At 47.5% G+C, this 21,792-nt stretch overlaps 1 protein-coding gene across 2 annotated transcripts in view; it reads left to right on the top strand.

The window, feature by feature from the left end:
- The window catches only part of SLC24A3 (solute carrier family 24 member 3), a 495,689-nt gene that overhangs the window by 52,136 nt on the left and 421,761 nt on the right, over positions 1-21,792 (top strand). For both annotated transcript variants that reach the window (XM_045885360.3, XM_064572768.1), the window contains exon 2: positions 7,146-7,274. In XM_045885360.3, coding sequence (XP_045741316.2) covers positions 7,146-7,274 — 129 coding nt within the window. The remainder of the gene's footprint in view (positions 1-7,145; positions 7,275-21,792) is intronic.

Genomic DNA, 21,792 nt, shown 5'->3' with positions numbered 1-21,792 from the left:
GACCCCTGAGGGATGATACAGAATCCCCCCCCCCGACCCCGATCTTCCCTGGGGATTCCTGGATTACTCCCAGTCCCACCCAGATGGTGGCTTGAGTGAAACTCAGCCACACTGTGGCTCTCCAGCATTGCCTGAGTTCCAGGCTGGGCAGACACAGGGAGGAGGAAAACCAAGCAGGCTGGGTACCCCTGGAGATTACATGTGGGTTGGAGGGTGGGGAGGAGCAATAAGGACAGATTATGATTCTGTCTGTGATATATGATCTGAAGGAGGAGTAGCTCCCTTTCTGGGAGCTTGTGGTGAGAGAGGTCCTGGAAGGTCTGGGAGGGCTGCCTGGAGGAAGGGCTTCCCTCTGGAAGCAACGAGGGACTCAGAGTCTCACAACCAGGCCTGCCTTATTTGGCCATGGCACAGTCTGTATCTGGGGCCTGTTTGGACTCCTGGCTTATGCCTTTGGGTGGGTGCCTTGGGCAGGCCCTTGTCCCCAAGGCCACTCTTGTAGGAGCTCTGCCACTCTCTGTGGGCCTGGGGTGGGTATGTGAGCTGGGCTCGGGGTGAGGAGGGAAGGGAAGGTGCAACAGGGGTGGGGACTTTGCAGGGGAATAGAGACATAGCTGGGCCTTCCTTTGCCCCTCCTATGGGTTGGTTTGCCTAGGGACTGGTAATGGAACTGGTCTTTCTGATGAAGAACACGACTGAACACCACAGCATGGTCTGAAGCGCCAGCAGGCTGCTGTGTGCTCCCTGCCCTCCCTTTCTCCATCAGAAGCCCTGGCTTTCCTGCACCCCCTCAGTCCAGCAGTGGCAGGCAGGGACCAGTTCCCTCTGCCCTGCAGGTTCCCTGTGTGTGTGATGCTGGGATGACTCCCCCTTGAGCCGTGGGAGCAGCAGCTCAGGCTCCAGTGTGCCCCTTGCGGCTTCAGGGTCTCCCTGGCTTGAGATCTGCATTTCTATCCAGCCCCCAGGAGGTGCCCATGGCTGTAGCTAACCGACCACTCTGCAGGAGACCTCCAGAGGACAGGGCATCAGCGGCAGTGCCCGCCTCTGGGGCAGGTGGTTCGCGGTTACTCCTCCCCACTGAGTGAAAGGGAGGCCTTGTGGAGGGACCAAAAGACTTCAGCTTTCCACGGGGTTTTCCTCGAGGAGAGGTATTTTGCCTCAGTGCTGGGAGGTTTAAATTCATTGTGAAAGCTGCAGCTTGTGAATGCCATGCGTGGTTGGAGTGCAGGAGAGGGGAGAACTTGACCCAGCACACTGGGTTGTCAGGGTCCCCCACCCACCGGACTGTGAGTGTAAGCAGCTAGAGAGAGGAGAAGTTTCAACAGAGTGTGTGGCCTTCCCGTCGCAACGAGGTCTCTGGATCTGCCTTTTTCTGTCTTTCTGGAAGCTCTGAGGCAATGGAGAAGAACCAGTGCACAGCCCGTTCAGCCTCTGGCTTCTTCCTCTCCTGGTGGTTTTGGAGAGCTCGCAATTTCTCCAGTTTGTGTTCTTTTCCAAGGACCAAGAACAGTGCAGAGACACACTCTTTTTTTCAGCTGGGAAGTCCATGTGAAAATCCAAGTGCAGAAAGCCAGCGCCCCCATTGCTCCCTCTTCACCCTCGGAGGGTGAGAACCACTGGGCTCACCCTCGAGGGACTCTAGGAGTGGGGTCAGGAAGGGGGCCATGTGGAGGGTGCCACTGGGGGCCGGCAGATCTCGCCCCTGCTCATCGAGTCTGCAGAAGGCGGTCTGCTGGCTGCAGGCTTATGCAAACCTGACCTCCAACCCCGGGGTGAAGACCCGGGGTGCAGAGAGTGGAGACAGCTGTGTAAACTGCCGGGTGGGGTATTTATAGCCATGGTGAGGAGCGCTGAGCCAGCCTAGAGAGCCGGAGCCAGTCACTGTGGCCACTGGCTCCGTCTCTTGTTCTCTGTTAACTGAGTTTTCTGGACATTGTTTCTTCAGTGTTGCATTAGGCATCCCAGACTCAGTTTCCTCATCTGCAAATGGGGGGCTGTTGCCCTGATCCCCTGGGCATTTCAGAGTGGTGGCTCTCTCCATCCAGTGTTCAAGAAGAAATGCAGTATTCCAGTTTTCAGGGAGGGGAGAGTTAACACGACCTCTCAAAGTGAGCGTTGCTGACTCCTTGAGACCATGTCCCCTGGGCTCCTGGAGCTTTGGGACAAGGTGGGCTTTGGAGTCAGATCTGGGCTCGAGTCCCGGGTTGGTCGCTTAGCCCCATCAGCAGCAGCAGTGAGGCGCTGGAAACGCCGTGGGGAGCATGGGGTGGCGTGGTGCATAGGCAGGGGGCGCGCAGGCTGGTCGTCATGCGGCAGCAGCACCCGCCTCCCCATCTGCTGCCTGCCTGTGTGTCTGCGGGAGTCCCCTCCTCAGAGAGCAGAAAGCCTCACCTCCCTGAGGGCCCTGGGGCCAGGATTTGGGAAGGATGGAAGCCCTGTGGGTCAAGGGTACACATAGGAGAAAGCGTGTTAATTTTCGGGAGAAGGCTGGGATCTGAGGCACCCAAGGAAATCCATTCTTGGTGTCAGAAAACTTTGGATTCTCCAAGCCCCAGTCCCAGGGAGGAAGAAGGGGTGGGGGAAGAGAGAGCGAGGGAGTGAGAGAGAGAGAAAGGCAGAGGGGGGGTGGTAAGAGCAGGAGAGGGTGAGCACACAGCTCTGTAATGGAAACTTGGCATGCAGCCTCTACTTCTTTTCTTCCTTAGTGCATGTGGTTTGAGTCTCGGGTTGAGAGCGTCTTCCCCTTTCAGCAGGCACCCGACATGATCTCCATGGCCCACTCCTGTCCCCCACTTCTCAGAGCCTGCAGTTATGCACCCTGCCTCCGCCGGTGACACATGACATGTGAGCCTCCTGCCTCCTTCCTCATGTGCCCCCTCCCCTTGGACTAATTAGGCCAACATACAACTTCCAGGGCCTGGCAGATGAGGAGCCAAGAATGCGGTGGACAGGTGCCAAGTGTTTTTGTTGACATTGCTCAAGTGCAGCTTTGTGGAGCAGCCTCTGCTGGAGCAGAGAAGTCCAAGGAAGTCTGAGATGAGTGAAGGGAGAGCAGGGAGAAACCCAAGTGGGTGCCTCTTCCAATCCCCTCTGCTCCTCCTCCTAAATCCAACAAGAGAGCCGCCCAAGTCGTAACCCATGGGACCGGCTTAGTCTGTAAGAAGGCCACGCTGAGCGGAGCGCCATGCGTTCAGTGGGGTTTTTGGAACCTTTTTCTCTTCTGTTTGTGGTGGCTTCATGCGGTATATGCCTCACCACAGTTCCTGATTGTTTCTGAGGAAACGAACTTCCTGGAAGTAGGTTTAGGGAAAACTGTCTTCGCCCCTAAACTGTTAAAAGGTTCGGCTGCATTGTTGATCTGCTTCACTGTAGCTGAATAATGCAACCAGATGGACTGCATCCTCCCCAGTGATCTACAATGAATGTGGCCATTGGGTCACCAGACCTGGGTTCAGATCCCCGTTCTGCCCCTCTCATTGCTTGCCGTGTGACCTTGGGTGAGTCTTTGAACCTCTTCATGCTTTGGTTTCCTTATTTGCAAATGGAGCTAATAGTTCAAAATAAGACTGCTGTTAAAATGAAACATGGATGGAATTGAAAGTTCTTCGCACGTAATAGACACTCAATGAATGGGAGCCATATAGCTATTAAATGGTAGTTGGTGTGGTTGGCTATGGATTGGCTCTGATTTTAGGCATATCTCTTCTACCCTGATTTATTTACTCCAGAGGTAGGTCGATCCAGCACCAACTGCCCCTGCCTACCTCACCAGGATTTTGTGAGGACAAATTGAATGGGGCATAATATTGTTACACTTGGTTCTCAATGGGGAAGGAAGTGAATGCAGTACTTGCTGTCATCACTCTGATTTTCTCGGACTCTGGTCTCTGCATTAGTAGTTCAGTGGTTAGTGGTCAACTATATTTTTGTTGAGATAAAAATTTGTAGGTTTTGGAATCCAGAGGTGCTGCCTTAATAGTCTCTAATGCCTGAAGATATTGAATCATTATGTAAAAAAAAAAATCCTCTAATTTTCTGCTACAATAGCTGGCTTTATTTTTACATCTCCTAATTGGTATCAGCTTTTCTTTCAGAATTACAGAACCATGGAAACTTGGCCTGAGAAAGAACTTTGGAAGTCATTGGAAGGGACACTTGCTTCTTTGCAAATCTTTGGAGTCTTCCTAAACATTCAGATTGCAGTACCACAAAGCACTTTTCTCTGACCCCGATTATGAGAACAGCAGGGTGGCCAATCTGTTGGTCCATAGCGCGACTCTACCTTTGGATCTTACGCAGGCTGGGAAATGTCTTTGGTGCCCCGCCTGTATCTCTTCGTTCTTGCCTCTAGCGCCGTTTAAATTTTAGCACCTGCATCTTACTGTCTAAGGCCTTTTCCTGGGCACTAGAGCCCACCTGGGACACCCATATGCCAGGTGAGAGGTGCCAGGGAATTCATGGCCCCTGGGAATAGCCTTCAACCAGTGGCAGACCAGGAATAGGTGGATACATACTTAAGCTTGCTTACTCCTGAGTGTCTGAGATACCTGTCCACCCTGACCCCCAGAGCTTTCCAGGGAGGCCAAGCTCTAGTTGACTCATTTTGGTGACTGGCTTGAAGTGTACCATCTCTTGGCTGGTTCGCCTTCCCCATCCCATGTTCCTGTTCCCCTACAGGTGCTTCCTGGGATCACCCCCACCCCCAATAGGAAACACCTGTGTTCAAATCCTCATTTCCGGGGCTGCTGTGGAAACCCAGCCCGAGACAAATGGGTTGTCTTTCTCCACACTTTTGTAGGTTGTTTGTGACAATGCGGTGCTATACTCACATTTCAGGGCTGCTTGTTGGATTTTCAGGCCACTGACCTTATTGTTTCTTCATGAGTTTTTGAGATTTTTTTTCTCCGCTTGTCACCGTTCTTAATCCTAAGAATTAACCGTTGAGGTTAACCAGACGACACAAATGCCTTGCTTTCACCTTGAATTATCTCTGGTACTGTTCTCTTAGTTATGACTAAACTGGTGTATGTGGCCACCATGTAGGCTTTTGTATTTCAGAATCTAAACTGATTGTTTATCCTAGTTAGGCTCCACATTTCTACATTTGTGTGTGTGTGTGTGTGAAAGAGAGAGAGAGAGAGAGAGAGGGAGAGATATGCCTAAAATAGCTCTTCTGGCTAATATGTGTTAGTTGTAATGAGATACCTTGATAATTTTATATCTGATGGCAGATTCTGTTTGACTGAGGAAGACCTTAGTGCATGAGCTGCTGCAGTTACATGTGTCCTGTGGCTTAGGTGAGATTCCCACAAGCACTGTGATTTCCAGAAACTTCCATGAGTCTTATGTTGTCCATACCCAAAGTGGGAATAGTTATTTCAATACTTACTTACTGAGCACCTCCTCTGAGTCAGGAGTGATTCGGTGTTAGAGAGACAATAGTGGACAAAGTGGACAACATCCCTGCTCCCTCTTTCTTTCCCAAACAGTGTTGTGAGGTTCAAATTCAACAATGAAGTTGGAATCATTTGGGAAACTAAAATCACCATGGAAATAGAGGAATGGGTATGATGACCTTCAGCTCTTCATTGCCTATTTCAGAACACCACACTGATGTGGCTGGATGGGGTGCACCCTCTGGCCTTTCGTGAAGACCATTCAGCCCATGAATTAGACCCTTATCTTGTACTTAGATCCATTTTCTGCCCACAGCAAGTCTGGACACTCAAGAAATGTCCCTTGCCTCATGCCACATCTTTCTTTAGTGCTAAGCTACCAGGAAGACCATCTTTGCTTGCTGTTTCCACCTCCCGGTGGCCTTCTGATGTCAGCTCTGTTGTTTCTTGGCCTTTGTCTTACTTAATTTGTTTATAGTGGTCAAGGACATTGGCCGCTCCTGAAATTCCCTTTTGCTGACCTTGCCTTATGCCATTTCCCGTCCTCTTTCCCTTCCTTTTATGACCCACTGCTGAATTCTTTTAGTCTACTTGCTCTCTGAAGGAATGTTGAGTTCCCCACGATATCTTCTCTTCTCTTTAGTCCCCTCCACCCTTCTGGAAGACCCCATGCATCATGTCTCATACTCTTCCCTGTTTGCTTATGACCCTCCTGATGCTCTCTGTAGCTTAGCTCACTCCCCTGAGGTGTCTCCACCCACAGGCACACAGGTGGCTTACCTCCCTTTCTGTGCTCCACAGACACTTCAAGCTCAACAAGTCCTTAATGGAACATGCTCCATTCTCCCCTCCAACGTGCCCTCATCTTTGTTTTTCCTCCTGGCACATTGGTCCCTACAGTCATCTCAGCTGGAGACCTCAGCACTGTCAACCTGCTCATCCCGTAATGCATTCAAGTGGTTCAGTGTTTTCACATTTGTGCTTTCATCTCTTGTTTATGGAAGTCTTGTTATGTGGCATTCACTGGCCCAGACTCTAGGGATGTTGACATGGTGTCCTAGCTTGGGCAACCCTCCGGAAGCAGCCCCTGAGAAAGTGTTCAGTTGCGGGAGCTTTATTTGGGAGGAGTAGATGCTGGTGGGCTAGAGACAGTCATGCTGATTTCATGGACCTAATTGTGCCCATCTCTTCCCAAATCCATGTTTAGTGAGGTCACGTGGGTCATGCTGAAATTGGCCATGATGAGAATATTTACTCTATGGAAATTGGCCAGTGGCTCCAAACCAGGACTTTTCCCCCCAGAGAGCTGGTTGTTAAACATTTATCAGCATGTTACTGGGAGTGAGGAATTAAGGCAGGGGAGGACAGCAGTTCATAAATTGTGCTTTATCAGGAGAGTTGCACTGTAGATAGCTGGAGCATAATCCCAGGGGAGAAAATTCTGTAATCCAGTTTAGAATACTCACCTCAACAGTCATCCTGCTGGAGTGGGTAAGGTAGTAATACACCAGTCCCTACTAGTCAGTGGCTGAGGGTGGTCTCTGTTGGGCCCAGCAAGATCCAGCAGCCAGAGGAAGCCCTCAGGCAGTCAGGGGCAGCGTGGATGGAGTATAATGATAAGGCCCAAGGTGGGAGGGATAGGCTCATCATTGAGCAGATGGTGGCTGTTGAAGGCACTAGACATCCAGCATTGGGATAGGCCAAAACCCAGCTATTGGTGATGTGTGGCTGTGATCTTGTTCTCCCCAGACCTCGACTTCATGGACCTCCTAGGAGAAGACCGACAGTGGACGGTGGGGAGGAAGTTAATGCAGGTGAATGACACTCTGACTTCAGAAGATGCAGGACTCCGAAGCAGTAAGAACTGCACCGAACCAGGTAACAGTCACAGCTGCGCTGTGGGCAGTGGCTGCCATTTTGTCGGGTTATGGCTGAGGAAGAGCTGGACGCCATGCTTTCCCTTTGAGTTCTAACCCAGAGAGCTCTCAGGGACATTTAGGGCAGGTGTCTAAGAAACAGAAAGGTGATATTCCCAGGGGATTCTACCTCTGTATTCTTTTTCTAGGGCATGGGTGAAAAGGTAAGTCAGTCAGTGATCCTCCTGATTCCGTGCTGATATCAAATGTGGAGGCTGGTGCTCTCAAGTGGGAAACTGAGTTGGGAGCAGGATGGGTGAGGATGTTCTCTGGCCATCTTTGCTTTAATCCCTGGAATCCTCTGTGGCTGGTTTTTAAGCAAGAGCCTTGTTTCTGTCATAGTAAAGACACAGGGGTTGAACCATATCCTTAGCTGTGTTGTTGGTCTTCTTGGAAGAAATGAATATTCATTTATCAGCTGTCATATTTGATATCTGTTGTGTCTTTCCTCAGAAAGACCTGGAACGTTTTATCTCCAATGTATTGAACTTGAAAGGAAAGCAAACACAAAGGGAATGAAGGGGACTTGGAATTGTCAGAACTCAGCTCACCAGATCTCAGGAAAGGCGAGCACCCTCTGGATGGATGAGGGCCTTGCTAGTTTAGACCAGGGGTCAGCAAGCTTGTCTCACAAATGGCCAGACAGGAAATATTTTAGCCTTTGCAGGACATATGCCGTATCTATAGTTTTTGTTTTTTTAAAACATCGTTTTTTTGTTTTTTTTTTTAAAGATTTTATTTGACAGAGAGAGAGAGAGAGACAGCAAGAGAGGGAACACAAGCAGGGGGAGTGGGAGAGTGAGAAGCAGGCTTCCTGCAGAGTAGGGAGCCCGATGTGGGGCTCGATCCCAGGACCCTGGGATCATGACCTGAGCTGAAGGCAGACGCTTAACTACTGAGCCACCCAGGTGCCCATAAAACATCGTTTTATAACCCTTTACACATTTAAAAGCCATTCTTAACTCACAGACTGTACAGAACAGGCATTGGGAGGTATTAGGCCTGTGGCTCTACTTTGCCAACCCCTACTTGGGCTGTTTGGCTCTCTGGGACCTCCCTTCCCTGCATGATGGGAGCTTGGGTCCCATGCATGCCCCCTCTGAGGGGTCAGAAGCTCAACCATGTGTTGATCCCACATCCAAAGGCCAGTCTCATTTTTAGTGTCATGCTGGAAAGATATAAAGTCTTCATTGCAGCCCCAAGAACCTTAGACCTTTGAGAACAGAGGGTGCTCTGTGAAGCTGTACTTCTACCTTTTTTGGGGGAAAGGTGAGTAAAGGTGTCCTTCACCACCATACTGAGAATTTTAATAGTCCATTCCCAAGCAGAGCTGGAAAGAATTAATAGATTACCAGCAACCCCCCACCCCAAACCCACAACAACCCACAATGCTACATAATCTATATTCCTCAAGCTGGAGAATTCAGGAGTTACTGTGGCTATTATTAAATGCTTTGAAGGAACACGCTTGAAGATTAGTGAAGCACATGGCTGCTCCATGAGCTAGAAGCAGTAACGGGTGTGATGGGTTTGAGTGCCACACTGAGCCAGCAGAGCCCTTTGTAGAGAGATATGCCAAGAACCCTGGTTGCTGATCTGGTCATGTAGCCAAATATTTTTCGGGCTCTTCCTATAACTAAGAGGCAGGTGGTGAGTGAGATGTCAGAAGACTGGAAATACAGCATTAGGGAGGCCAGTCTGCACCTTTGGTATACCTTTGGTACGGGAAAGAATGGAGTCACATGCAGTACAGTGACTGGCTCCGTGTTGAGGTCAGCTACCACACTCAGGGCCAATGGTGATGGAAGGGGCTTCTGTTCCCTGTTGAGGGATGTGTTTTGGGGGAGGTGGTGCTGTCTCTGTGAGTGGCATTGCTCATTGTATCTAGAAGTGTTTTTCTCAGAGTGACAGGTGTAGAAGAATAAAGCACATTAAAAGCCATTGCAAGAGAGGAAATGACTCAGCTCCCAGGTAGAAAGGAAGATGTCCAGGTTTTTAAAAAGAGCACCAGTCCAGCCCCTGCTGGTGTTGACAGGGAGGACACAGAGGGAGAGAGGAGGAAGGGCTTCCAGAGGCCAGCGGGAGGAGTGAACAAGAGGTCATAATGCTGCTGAGAGCAGTCCAGAAAGAATAAAGACCCAGAAGGACCATTCTTGATGTCTTTGTTTGGGGGCTATGGGAACTGGGCTTGATTTCTGGGCCCTTGACTCTGAGCCAAAGGCTACAAGGAAGGTGATCATGCCTGAAATAGGAGGAGTCTTTTTTAAGTCCTGGCATATCAAGGGCATACTTGGAGTCTCTGTTCTTTACCAACCCTGCTTTGACCACCTCAAGCTGCAGTGACCATTCTGTTTGCTGAATGTTCTTTTGTACAAAATGTCTAACTGTGCTGTCCAATATGGACACTTAGTGGTGACTTAAATTCAAATTAATTCAAGTTAAATACATTAAAAATTCAGATTCTCAACTGCGCTAGCTACATGTGAAATACCTAATAGTTGTCTGTGGCTCGTGGCTACCATATTGGAGAGCACAGATCATAGCCCATTTCTATCTATCATCACAGAAAGTTCTATTGGACAGGCAGGTCTAGAACTTCCATTTGTCTTTGGACATATATCCCATCTTTCCAGCTTAGTTGCTGGAGCACCTCAAGGATATAAAGTGGACATGTAGATTTGAGAGCCCCATCTCTTCCTGGGTTTGGGGGTCACCATCCCCTGGATTTGAATCCCAGCTTAGAAGCTCTGGGCTTTGGGCCAAATAGGCTTTCTGAGCCTCTGTCTGCCTCTGTCTGCTTCTGTGAGAAATTGAGGTAATCATTCTGACCTTTCATGACTGATGTGCGAATTGGTAAGATGAAGTCATGAAGTATGACTGTGTGTGGTAGTTCTGTAGTAAGAGCTCACTCATGAAGTTCTGTCTGCTGGGGGCAGCCATCTGTCCATTACAGGTGGGTCATGGAACTACTTTCTCCAGTCCCTTCTCACAGAAATGGGCACGTTTGGCCCATCTGGTTCTGTCAATAGGCCACGTCCTCAGGTGGCCCAGGTCTGAGCAGTCAGGAAGCTGTGCCGAAAGGTTCAAGCACTATTTTCTAATACAGGCAAGCTTGAAAGATCTCGCCACGGTAATGAGCACGGCACCTCTGAGGAATGCTCTTTCTACAAGAATGTGGTCAAAACATGACCACAGACACACATGACCCCCCAGTAGCCTTGGTGCCCTTTCCAGAATGCTACTGGAAGTCTTCTCAGTCTGAATGGAACAGATATTTTACACAAAAGTGTTGAGAGCTACAGCACCTTCCAAGGTCTGGATTTGGAATTTAAATTTAGTAGTGTTCATCTTCCCTATCTCTAACTTACTGTGGGAGGGCAGGACTGAGCTGGACGGAGCCAAGGCCCAGTTGCCCAGGTTTCCTTAAGAGGTCAGAGCAGCCCTGTAGGCAGTGAAGATTGCTTGTACTGGTTGAATGCAGTAGTGTTTGCTCTCGAAAGTCTTCAATGTAGGGGCTAGGAAGGGAGCCATGTGGTTTCTGGACCGCCTCCCTTCCGCTTTGTGATGATGTCAGGAGAACAAGAGTGTACTTCCAAAGATGATGCATTAGGCTTCCCTCTGTGCTCAGAGGGGTGATTATTTACTCAGGGACCTGAGCATTTGGGGTGCCAGTGTGTGCCGTGGCCATGTGAATAATGGCGCCAGGGTCGTCGGCAGGACTTAATTTGGCTCTTGTCATAAGGTACACCTAGTGCTACTCGTCATGTCGCTGGGCTTCTCAGACTGTGTTCTTGGAACCCCTGGCTTTAGGTTCCGTTAGAGTAAGTAGATTCCGAGCCAGGAGATGGAATGACCTCCATTCTGGTTGTATTCCCTGTTCAGGATAGGGGGCTGGTTTGCTTCTCAGATGTCAATTTCCTTGTGTATGAAATAGACCTGCAACTAATTTATCCTTTCTACTCCTTCCTCTGTACAAATCCAGTAATTCCACAACATTTCAAGAAGAGAGATTCATGAAAACCTCCACCCCAAGATGCCCTGCTCCGCTTTCCCGAATAACTTCTTGGCATTTGCAAAATTCCATGTCACACCTCACCCCCTCCTTGGACCCTCTTTCCCCTTTCCCCTTTCCTCTTTCCTTCCCCTGCCCCATCCCCCATCTCTCTCTTTGCCTTCCTCTGAAAACCAGGTGCCCAGAGCACCCGCTCAGGCAACGAGCAGGATGCAGGGTGCCCAACATGGTGTCAGTGCTGTCTTTGGTTGGTGTGGTAACATGAAGATGACACGGTCTTCATATGACAGCTGCTGCTTTAAAGACATGTTGTTTTGCAGTATTTCGGATTTTTTTTTTGAAATGGCATTCTTCCCTTGCCCCTCCAAGACATGGCTTTGGTGGAAATTGGTAATTTTTTGTGCCTCCATAACTGCATGAAAAAGACTAAGCTCTGGGCTCCAATTTTTCTGCAATTGTTCCAGTCCTCTGTGAATTTTTAAGGTTGTTTTCTTAGCCTGACACTGCCGATTTCATCTAGAGCCTGAAAACCTATTGTTTTTTGGCAAATAAGACTTGAAACTGTTTACTCAGATGACCTATTAAGTGAAATTTAACTTTGAATAAATTTTATCCATGGAAAATTAAGTTAGCTAAATGTAATATTGAGAGTGGTGGACAACTGTAGCAGGAATGAACTCTTTGTAGTATTTATTTGTACACTTTGCAGAATTTTATTTATACACTTCGCAGTCTGTCTCCAGAAAAATCTATCATCATTTGGTTTTTAGTTCTTTGATGTTTTAAGGAAATGAGCTTTTCCTCAGAGTGCCTCCTTCAAATAAACTTTGGAAGAAAGAGCTATTTAAAATGATAGCCTTTTGTGTGGGCTTCACTCTGAGATCACTGGGTGTTCTTTTGAGAAAGGGCTCATCTTCCTCTCTCTGCCTGGCTTAATTGGGTCTAAGATCCTTGGGCTTGTGCTGTAGGCACCTATGGGGCATGCCAGGCATGTTTACTGGATCAGGTGTCTACTGGAATATCCTGAAAGCACGTGATCTGAGAGTCAAATAGGAATTGTGGTAGAAGAGGGAAGCCAGAGGTCCATATAAGAGAAGCAATACGGGTAAGTTCAAGGGGTGAGTATGTCCACAGATCAGCAAGCAGCACAGACTGATTCAGGTTGCAGGTCATGAACGAAGTTAAGTGTTGGGGTCCTACTGGTTTTTGACTTTAAACCATAACATCAAGGCCAGTTGGTCTGGGGAGGTGAGTGGGGGGATGAGTGAAATAGGTGATGGGGATTAAGGAGTGTACTTGTTGTGATGAGCACTGGGCAATGTATGGAAATGTTGAATCAATATAGGTACACCTGAAACTAATATTACACGGTGTGTTCACTAACTGGAATTTAAATAAAAACTTTTTTTTAATTTTTTTTAATTTTTTAATTTTTTTTAGATTTTATTTATTTGACAGAGAGAGACAGCGAGAGAGGGAACACAAGCAGGGGGAGTGGGAGAGCGAGAAGCAGGCTTCCAGCAGAGCAGGGAGCCCGATGCGGGGCTCGATCCCAGAACTCTGGGATCATGACCTGAGCCGAAGGCAGACGCTTAACGACTGAGCCACCCAGGCGCCCTTAAATAAAAACTTAAAAAAAAATGGCCAGTAGGTCTATAATCACAGGGCTGAGCATGACCAGTCTACAAAGCATGAAAAATCCAATCTCTCATCATTTACATAAAAAAAAAAGATCCAGAGGGGATGAATGACTTGCCTAAGGTCACAGCACTTGTCAGAAGCTGAGTAGAGGCCCCCCGCCCCACCAAACTGTCATATGTAGATACTCAATATATATTGATAATTAGATACAAAGCCTGACGTTTGCATGATTTAGAGTAGGCACTGTCCTGTAGAATTAGAATACAAGCTACAGATATAGTTTTAAATTTTCTAATAGCTACATTAATAAAGTAAAAGGAAGCAGGTGAAATTAACTTTAGTTATACATTTTAGGGGCTCCTGGGTGGCTCAGTGGGTTAAGTGTTGGATTCTTGATCTTGGCTCAGGTTTTGATCTCAGGGTTGTGAGTTCAAGCTCAGCATTGGGCTCCATGCTGGGTGTGGACCCTACTTAAGAAAAAATATATATATATTTTTTAATTTAATGAAATATATACAAAATATTAAGAATGACAAATCTCAAATTGCCTCAGTGTTTTATCCCTGGGTTTGAACCCAGGAAAGAGCAAAGGGTTTTGGGGTTTTTTTTTAAGTCTTAAAATCTGTTCTTTATTGTATTAGCTTACATAACTTTTACTAACTTCTCTCTGCAGTTATGAATTTCATAATGATTCACATAATAGCTGTTGACACTCTTAAGCGCAACAAGTTAGGAACTTATTGTGGTCTCCTCTTTAATTTGTATCAAAGTCGTTACTGAATTAGTTAGATAGGGTAAGAGTAGCTGCTGTAAAAATAAGTCCTGCAGATTTGGGAGTTTAACACAGAAGTTCATTTCTTTCTTGTGGAAGGTTCTGGCCTTTGGGTGGCCCTATTGCAAGAGGTGGTCCATGGACTCTGAAGCCTTCCATTTCGAGTGGCCCATCCTTACACTTGGTTCCCAAGGGTGTTGTGCTTCTCTGCTTTCAGAGGCAAAGGCATGGAGGATTGTGCATAGCTGACTTTGAGGGACTAGATCCTCACTCCTGCTCGCATGCCACTGGCCAGGGCTCAGTCACATGACAACTCCTCACTTTCAAGGAGGCTGGAATTTGTATATATTAGCAGAGTGCCCTCAAAGAAGAGGGAGCAGATCTGGTGAACAGCTAGCTAATCTCTGCTACCTTACCCCCCCCAACTTGTTTCTTTTTGAAAAAACAAACTTCTCAGTTTTCCTTAATGCTTATCTTATTTCAAAAGCCATATTCTACCCTCTACAGAAAAATCATAACCCAGACTAACATCTTCTGAGGTGGACTTAGCTCTTGGTTTGACCTTCATGATTCTCACTTGGTCAAGGTGGCACAAATCGACTCTCTTCTCACCTGTCCCAGTTGTGCCTATTTGCACATTCCATCTCTTCTTTGTAAATATAAGAACCCTAGGAAAAATAATGAAAGTTTGATGCATGAAGTCATTGGCAATAACGTAAGAGCTTAGGTTCCAGAGGAGATGCTAAATCTCACTTCTATCACTTTCGACCTATGTATGCCAGGTGAGTGTCTTAAATTCTTTGAACCTCATTTCCACCATCTGTAAAATGCCAGTCAAGATGCCCACTTCACAGAGGTGTGGTAGTCACAAAGCCAAGTAAGCTTCATAAATAGCTGGAACCTCAGTCATAGTACGTGCTTATTAAATGGTAGCTGTGTTATCTCTGTTACCAGATATATAATGGAGAGCAGACCCACAGAGGTCATTTATAGGGACTTTGCCACTCTGAGGCACATTAGAACATGGTGGGATTATGAAGATTGTTTTAAGGATGGATCGCTTATCGAGTGCAGTTCGGCCCCAGCACAGCATTCTCACAGCTGTGTGAATGAGACATGTCAGGAGATTAACCAGGAGGCTTCTGACTAATGCTGTTTCCTGGCCTCAGAGGCCACTATATAGACACATAGGATGAAATAAGGAGTACAGGATTTTCTACTGCACACTAATGAAGGGTTTAAAAGTTTCCCGTTCTGGGAGGAAAGGCCAGATGCTATTCATTTCTTTTTTTTTTTTTTTTTTTAAGATTTTATTTATTTATTCATGAGAGACAGAGAGCGAGGCAGAGGCAGAGGGAAGAAGTAGGCTCCCCACGAAGCAGGGAGCCCAAGGGGCTCGATCTCAGGATCCCAAGATCATGACCTGAGCCATAGGTAGATGCTTAACTGACTGAGCCACCCAGGCGGCCCTGCTATTCATTTCTTGTAGGTTCAGCATCCCTTTAGGACTTATTTCTTGAGACACTGAGACATTCTTAAAAGCCCCGTTCTTTAAAAGTAGCCCAGGCAGACTAATCCAGTGAACGGTGCATAGAATCTTCCTGAAACCCAGGTGAAGGATGATAAGCTCTGCTCTTAGATGCTTTTGTGGGCCTGCCTATTTGCTCAGGACTTTAGACTCTCAAAGCATTTTTACATTCACTAGCTCATCGGAGTGTGTTTGGCTCCTGGAACAAAAATACCTGATGGCCAGGAATGACTGTATTATTGATAGATAAATTAGACCTAGACCAAGGCCAGTTGGGTTAAAGAATTGATTCACAGTCCTAGATGTGGAAAGAAACTGAGGGACTCTTGATTCCAAACCTTTCCTCAAGCCAGGGCCCAGCTAACTATGGCCCTTGACCAAATCTGGCCTGGTGACTGTTTTTGTAAATAAAGTTTTATTGGAACACAGCCATATATGTCCATCTGTGTAATGTCTGAAGGCAGAACTGAGTAGTTGCAGCACAGACCTCAGGTCCTGCAAAGCCTAAAGTATTTACTCAGTGGCCCTGTACAGGAATGTCTGTAACCACCTGCAGCCCTAGACCCTGGGACTGGTGCCTCGGGTGGCCTGGAGGAGAGGTTAAGGCGAGAATGATATCCCCACCTCTCTCTCTGCTCTCCCTGACCCTTTCCCCAGATGATGCCTGTGGGCCATATTAAAACTAGTGTCCCATTAAGTATTTTTAACATCACTCCTGGGCTGGGGGCCTGTGACTCAGATACTCCCCTCTTTCTGTTTTCTCTCTCACCCATAGACACACAATCAAAAACCTTCAGCATTGTCTGTCCACATGTTAGGGACCTGTGTAAAGTAGAAGAGGTAACGTTCATCCCCATAAAGATGCTGGAAACCCACTGGTCTGGACTAACTCCTTGTTCCAAAGCATCCGGGTATCTGGACCCACCTGCCCAGTCTTTCTCACGCCTGGAATTGCTTCCCTTTGGGGTCAGAGAGTGAAGCGTCCATGAGGCGCTGGCCGCTGATGAGCATGGTCAGCCCCCACCACATGCAGAGAGTTTGCCCAGGTGCCCCCAGAGCAGTGAGCAGTGAACTCCCCTGTGTGAGGAGGCCACGGGGCATTGGGTGAGGTGGCTGGGAACACCTGCTGTGGGGTCAGCTCAAGGGTCAGTCACCTCCTGGCCCTGCTGCACTCCTCAGCTGTACCTGCATGGCCTTTTGACAGTGGCAGCAACAGCCGCTTCTTGCTCGTGGCCCCGGCTCCGTCTCCAGCCCTGTGGGAGTTTATTCTTGCCTGCCCCGGATTCCTTGGTGGCGCTGCAGCACCCCTGAGGTGACTGGGGCACTTTTTTTCTTGAATTACATGTTCTAAAATGATCTTGTACCACAGATAAACCCATTTCACGGGTGAAGCCAGGGCTGAGGTCGAGGGGCACGAAGGGGCATCTCCAGGGTCCACCTCTGGTTGGCAGTCGAATGAGGACCCGCACTTGCACTTCCCAACCTTTCCTGCCTCTGGCCAGGGGGCTGGGCTGTGTGCCCTCACCTTGTGTATGTGTAGAGTCGGCCTGAAATCACATCCGCAGATCCGGGTCACCAGGAGGATACCGCTCTGCTGTCATACAGGTGCTGTCAGGTACCTTAGGGTAGCAGTTCTCAAAGAGAGCAGACCAACGGCAGCGGCACCAGCCCTGGGAGCTTGTCAGAAATGCACATTCCTGGGCTCCAGCTGAGACTTCCTGGGCCAGAGCCGCTGGGAAGTAGGCCCAGCCACCTGGATTTTTACAAGCTCTCCAGGGGCTTATTAGGTGCACTTGAGTGTGAGGAGCCCTGGCTTAGCTCACTGGAGTCCCCTGGGGAGATTTTCGATCCAGGCCCCACCCCAGACCAACTTGAGTCTCTGGGACTGGAAACCAACCAGGCTTCAGTGGTTTGAAAGCTCCCTGGTGAGGCCAGGATGCAGTCAGGGCTGAAACCATGGCCTGAGGCCACCCACCTCCATGCACTGGCTGGCTCTGAAAAGCTGGCTGTGGGAGTCTGGTCAAGAGGAAGAGAACTGGGCGGGTGAGCCCAACGAACAACCAACCAGCCAGAGGGAGGGTGTCAGCCAAATATAAGACACCAGACCTAGCTTGCTCTAGGTTCCTCATTCCTCCTGCATTCATTCATTCATTCCTTGTGAGCCACACAGACAAGCGTTCGTTTTTAGACTCCGTTTTGGGGATCCCTGGGTTTTGTTTCTAAGATTTCTTCCCCCAAGAAACACCAGGATGGAGTTTCACCTAGCTGTATTTTAAAATGTCCATCTGGGGTGCCTGGGTGGCTCAGTTGGTTAAATGTCCGACTCCTGATTTCAGCTCAGGTCATGATCTCAGAGACATGAGATCAAGCTGCACATCGGGCTCCGTGCTGGGTGTGGAGCCTGCACAAGATTCTCTCTCTCCCTCTCTCTCTCTGCCCCTCCCCACCCTCTCTTTCCCCATATCTAAAAAAATAAAATAAAATGTGTGTTTGTGCGGGTCGGATGGGAACGTACCTGCCTCACTTTTCAGGGGATCTCATCTTGTGTTCTAGATCTTGGTTGGTTGCTGAGTGCTCACCTCTCCCACTCACTCTCTCCCTCCTTCTCAGACCCCTGGGCTGTCTGGGACCCCTGGGCCCACCCAGGGCTAACTGTGGGCCTGAGGCCAGGGCCTTGGGGTGCTGACTGCCTCTTCCTGGGCACTCCAATCCTGACCTGACTGGGACACTCTCAGGCCTGGGGTAGACTCTGGGAGATTCAGGGTAGGATGAGGCCCAGGCAGAGTCTCTCTCCCCAGAGGCTCACAGCAGCTCCTCTGGGCCTCAGACTTCTTAAAATAGGCTCTGTGGAGTAAGCAGGCAGTGTGGCTGAGGGCTGTGGGGAGGGCATATCTGAGTTAGTGAACTGAGTGTGTCTTCCACAGACAGCACACTTGGGCAACAGGCACCCAGCTTATTGCTTCCTCCTACCTGGGGCTCCCCATGGCCTGTGGGCCAGTGGCCACCCCTCCAGTCTGTATTCACTGGGATAGGTCCCATCTACGCCCATGACAAGGTTCACATTCCACCTTGGAGAGTAAGGTTAAATAAGTACATGTCTGGGATTTTATATTGGCGCTTCCGAGGTTCCTGATATAGTTTAAACCATTAGTTTGGCTGAAATTTCTATAATAGAACAATAAAATCCCTGAATTAAAGATTAGCAGCCTTTTTTAGAAGCGGACTCTGAACGAAATAGACATGAGCCCGGTCCAATGGCTTGTCCATCCCTGCCAAGGCCTTTGTGCACAGAGCTGAGCCTGGCTTCCCAGCCCTGAGTCTTCAGGGCCCACCCAATGTCCATGCCACTGGGATCAGGGGCACTGGGCTGAGAAAGGGAAGAGAACAGGATGCAGGGGACTGGGGACAGGCCACTCTAGAATGAGCATAGGTCTCGGGTCCGAGGAGTCATGCTGGACTCAGTTAAGCTTCCATCATCTCAGTCACTAAAAAAGTGCCCAGAGTTTCCACCCTGCCTTGGGATCATTGAGACAAAGAGGAGATAAGGGGTACCCATGGTTTATAATTAAAAAGTACTTCTGGGTGGAGTAGGGATGCAGACTAGGGTTCCACAGACATGGAGAAGAGTCCTGCTTTGATGCCTGTGGGCTAAGGGACCCTGGACCAGTCATGGAACCCCTCAAAGCCTTGGTTTCCTCCCCCGTGAAGTGGGAAAATTCAAACAGCAAGGGTTACCGTGAAGAGTCTGTGGAATACAGTATGTAGAGTGACATACAGCAGATGCTCAACCCATGAATGGATGCCCATATTTTGAGCACCCATTATGTGCTAAGGGGTTTCACACACAGGGCCTCAATTAGTGATGCATAGGAGATTGTGGTTATTATGCACAGATCTATTAGGGCACAGAGATTTCTACTGCGGGAGGAGAGTGAATGGACCTGACACGTACTAATATCATACAAGTGCACCTCATTTATTGCACTTCACTTTATTCTCTTCGCAGATACTATTTTTTTTTTTTTTTTTTTTTACAAATTGAAAGTTTGTGGCAATGCTCGGATGATGAGCAAGCCTGTCGGCACCATTTTCCCAATGACATTTACTCGCTTCGTGTCTCTCTGTCATGTTTTGGTAATTCTCACAATATTTCAGACTTTTTATTTATTATATTTGTTACGGTGGTAGGTGATTACAACTTGCCAAAAGCTCAGATGATGGTTAGCCTTTTTAAGCAATAAAGTATTTTTTAATTAAGTTATGTACGTTTTTTGATATAATACTATTGCACACTTAATAGACTACAGTAGAGTATAAACGTAACTTTTGTATGCCCTGGGAAACCAAAACATTCATGTGATTCATTTTACTGAAACATTTGCTTTATTGCTGTGGTCTGGAATTGAACCTGCAATATCTCTGAGATATGCCTTTAATACCTAGGTGGAAAGTAAAAATATTCTTAATTGTCAATTCCTCTGTGCTGGTTCATGAACAGCCTGTTAACATCAGCCCCAGCCTCCCAGTAGGTCTTTTTTGGGGAATGGGAATTCCATTTAGCTGCATTTATGTTGGTCTGTCCTGGGAAAATCCACAGGAAAATCACCAGTAATGGGAATTTTGGTCTTAGCAGACCGAGATTCGAGGTTGGCTGTACAGAATGGGCATCAGTGGATGAAGGAAGAGGCAGTGAAGGGCAGTGAGAAGGTAGGAAAGAAGCTGGACTTGTTCTGTGCTCAGTTCTGTCCACCTTTCACCATGCAAGTCTGCCCTTTGGACATATCTTTAAGTCAAATCATGTGAAAAGAGGTGACCTGTGTTCCATGGGCAACGATCCTTCCGTATTCCAGAAACATAGTTCCCCCACTGCCTGCGCCATTTTAACCACAAGTACGAGACCAATTTGTTAAATTAAATTCTAATTTAATACTGAATTTAAAGGAAGGAAAATCATAACACAGCTGTACCCATCCATCTAATCAGGTGTTTTTATCCATTGACCCTAGTTTCATGCAGAACATTGGCCTCCTTGCAGGAATGTGCTTGTGGCTTACAAAAGGATGTTTCCTTAAATGGGGCTGAGCATGAGTACTTTGGTGCTTGGTGGTTCCCAAGGGTGCAGAGTCTCTCAGTAGTAACCATTATGAATCTCGAATGATTGTCTTTTCAATGCCACAATTTCATGTGCTGTTTATTTACAAATTTGCATCCCTTCTCTCCCCATCCAGGCTCAAGAACCTTACCTTCAGGTACTTTTTTTTTTTTTACTCCAGCATTTTATTATAAAAATTGGCAAACATACAGAAAAATGGAAGAGATTTTACAGTGAACACCCACGACTCAACACCTAGGTTCTGTAATTTACATTTTACTCTGCTGGCTTTCTCACACACTTACTGATCTAGCCAACCCTGTATCCGTCCATCAATCTGTTCTTTTTCATTTGAGTGGATTTCAAAGTAATTTGCTGAAATAAACACACTCCCTCTTACATAAGTTTAGCATGCATATCAGTAACTAGAGTTTATTGTTCGTTTACCCTTCTTTTTGGGTAACATTTATACACAATGAAGTGCACACATCTTAAGTGCACCATCAGTGAGTTCTGACATATGCATACAGCAGTGCTTCCAACCTCTATCAGGATCTGGGACATACATTGTCCCAGGAAGCTCCTTCATGCCCTCACATAACCACTCTTATGATTTCTCTCACCATAGATTAGCTTATACCTATTCTAGAACTTATATACAAGAATCATAAAATATATATTCTTTGATATAAGTCTTCTTTGTTAGCACACTGTTTTGGAGATTCATCCGTGTTTTTGTGTATAGATACATCCTTTACATGCACACATACACACACGTCAATAAATATCTATGTATATGGATTACATTTACACAAGTGACAAACTTCCCATGTAAATGTTAATATGTTAGGTATTTTTCTCTCTAGCAAATGCTTTGTAGATTTTGGTCACTTCTCTTAGAAACTTATATTAGATCAACTTCCAAAGAGACCTTTATGATGTCTGGAAAATTAGTAAGAGCTTTGGTTGACCAGGGTCTAAATATAGATGAAAGCCAGTCATCCCTAATCCCACCCTCTCACTTCCCTCCAGAACAGAACCGTGCACTGGACCCAGAAGCCTTCTGGTTGTAGGTAGGGAAGGGGGAGGGGGTGGGAGGGGCGATCTCTCTTGTCCTAAGGCCTCTGGATGCAGCCCTGCACTTTCAGTTACTCAGTTACGAAAATAAATGGGAGAAGCCTAACCGTGAAGGTGGAGAAAACGGTCTGGTTCACTGAGTAAACAGCCATGTGCATTCTGCTGTGGAAGCTGCTTCCAGAAGGCCTGTGTGGCATTCTTTCCTGCTGGAGCTGGGCATGCTCCTCGTCACAAACAGCCACAGAGAAAGACATTCTCTAAGCACCTCCTCGGGAGGTAGATGCCTAGTCAGGGAACAGGACCAGCCCCACATTCAAGTGGGAACTGTGTGTGTGTGTTAGTGTCTTTAGAAAGGATG

This window comes from Mirounga angustirostris, unplaced genomic scaffold, assembly GCF_029215605.1.
Source record: "Mirounga angustirostris isolate CCGP_5_RB_7025 unplaced genomic scaffold, mMirAng1.0.hap1 SCAF_10, whole genome shotgun sequence".
NCBI classification, from domain to species: domain Eukaryota; kingdom Metazoa; phylum Chordata; class Mammalia; order Carnivora; family Phocidae; genus Mirounga; species Mirounga angustirostris.
Note: the sequence above shows the minus strand (reverse complement) of the source record. Positions and strands in the feature narration are given on the sequence as shown.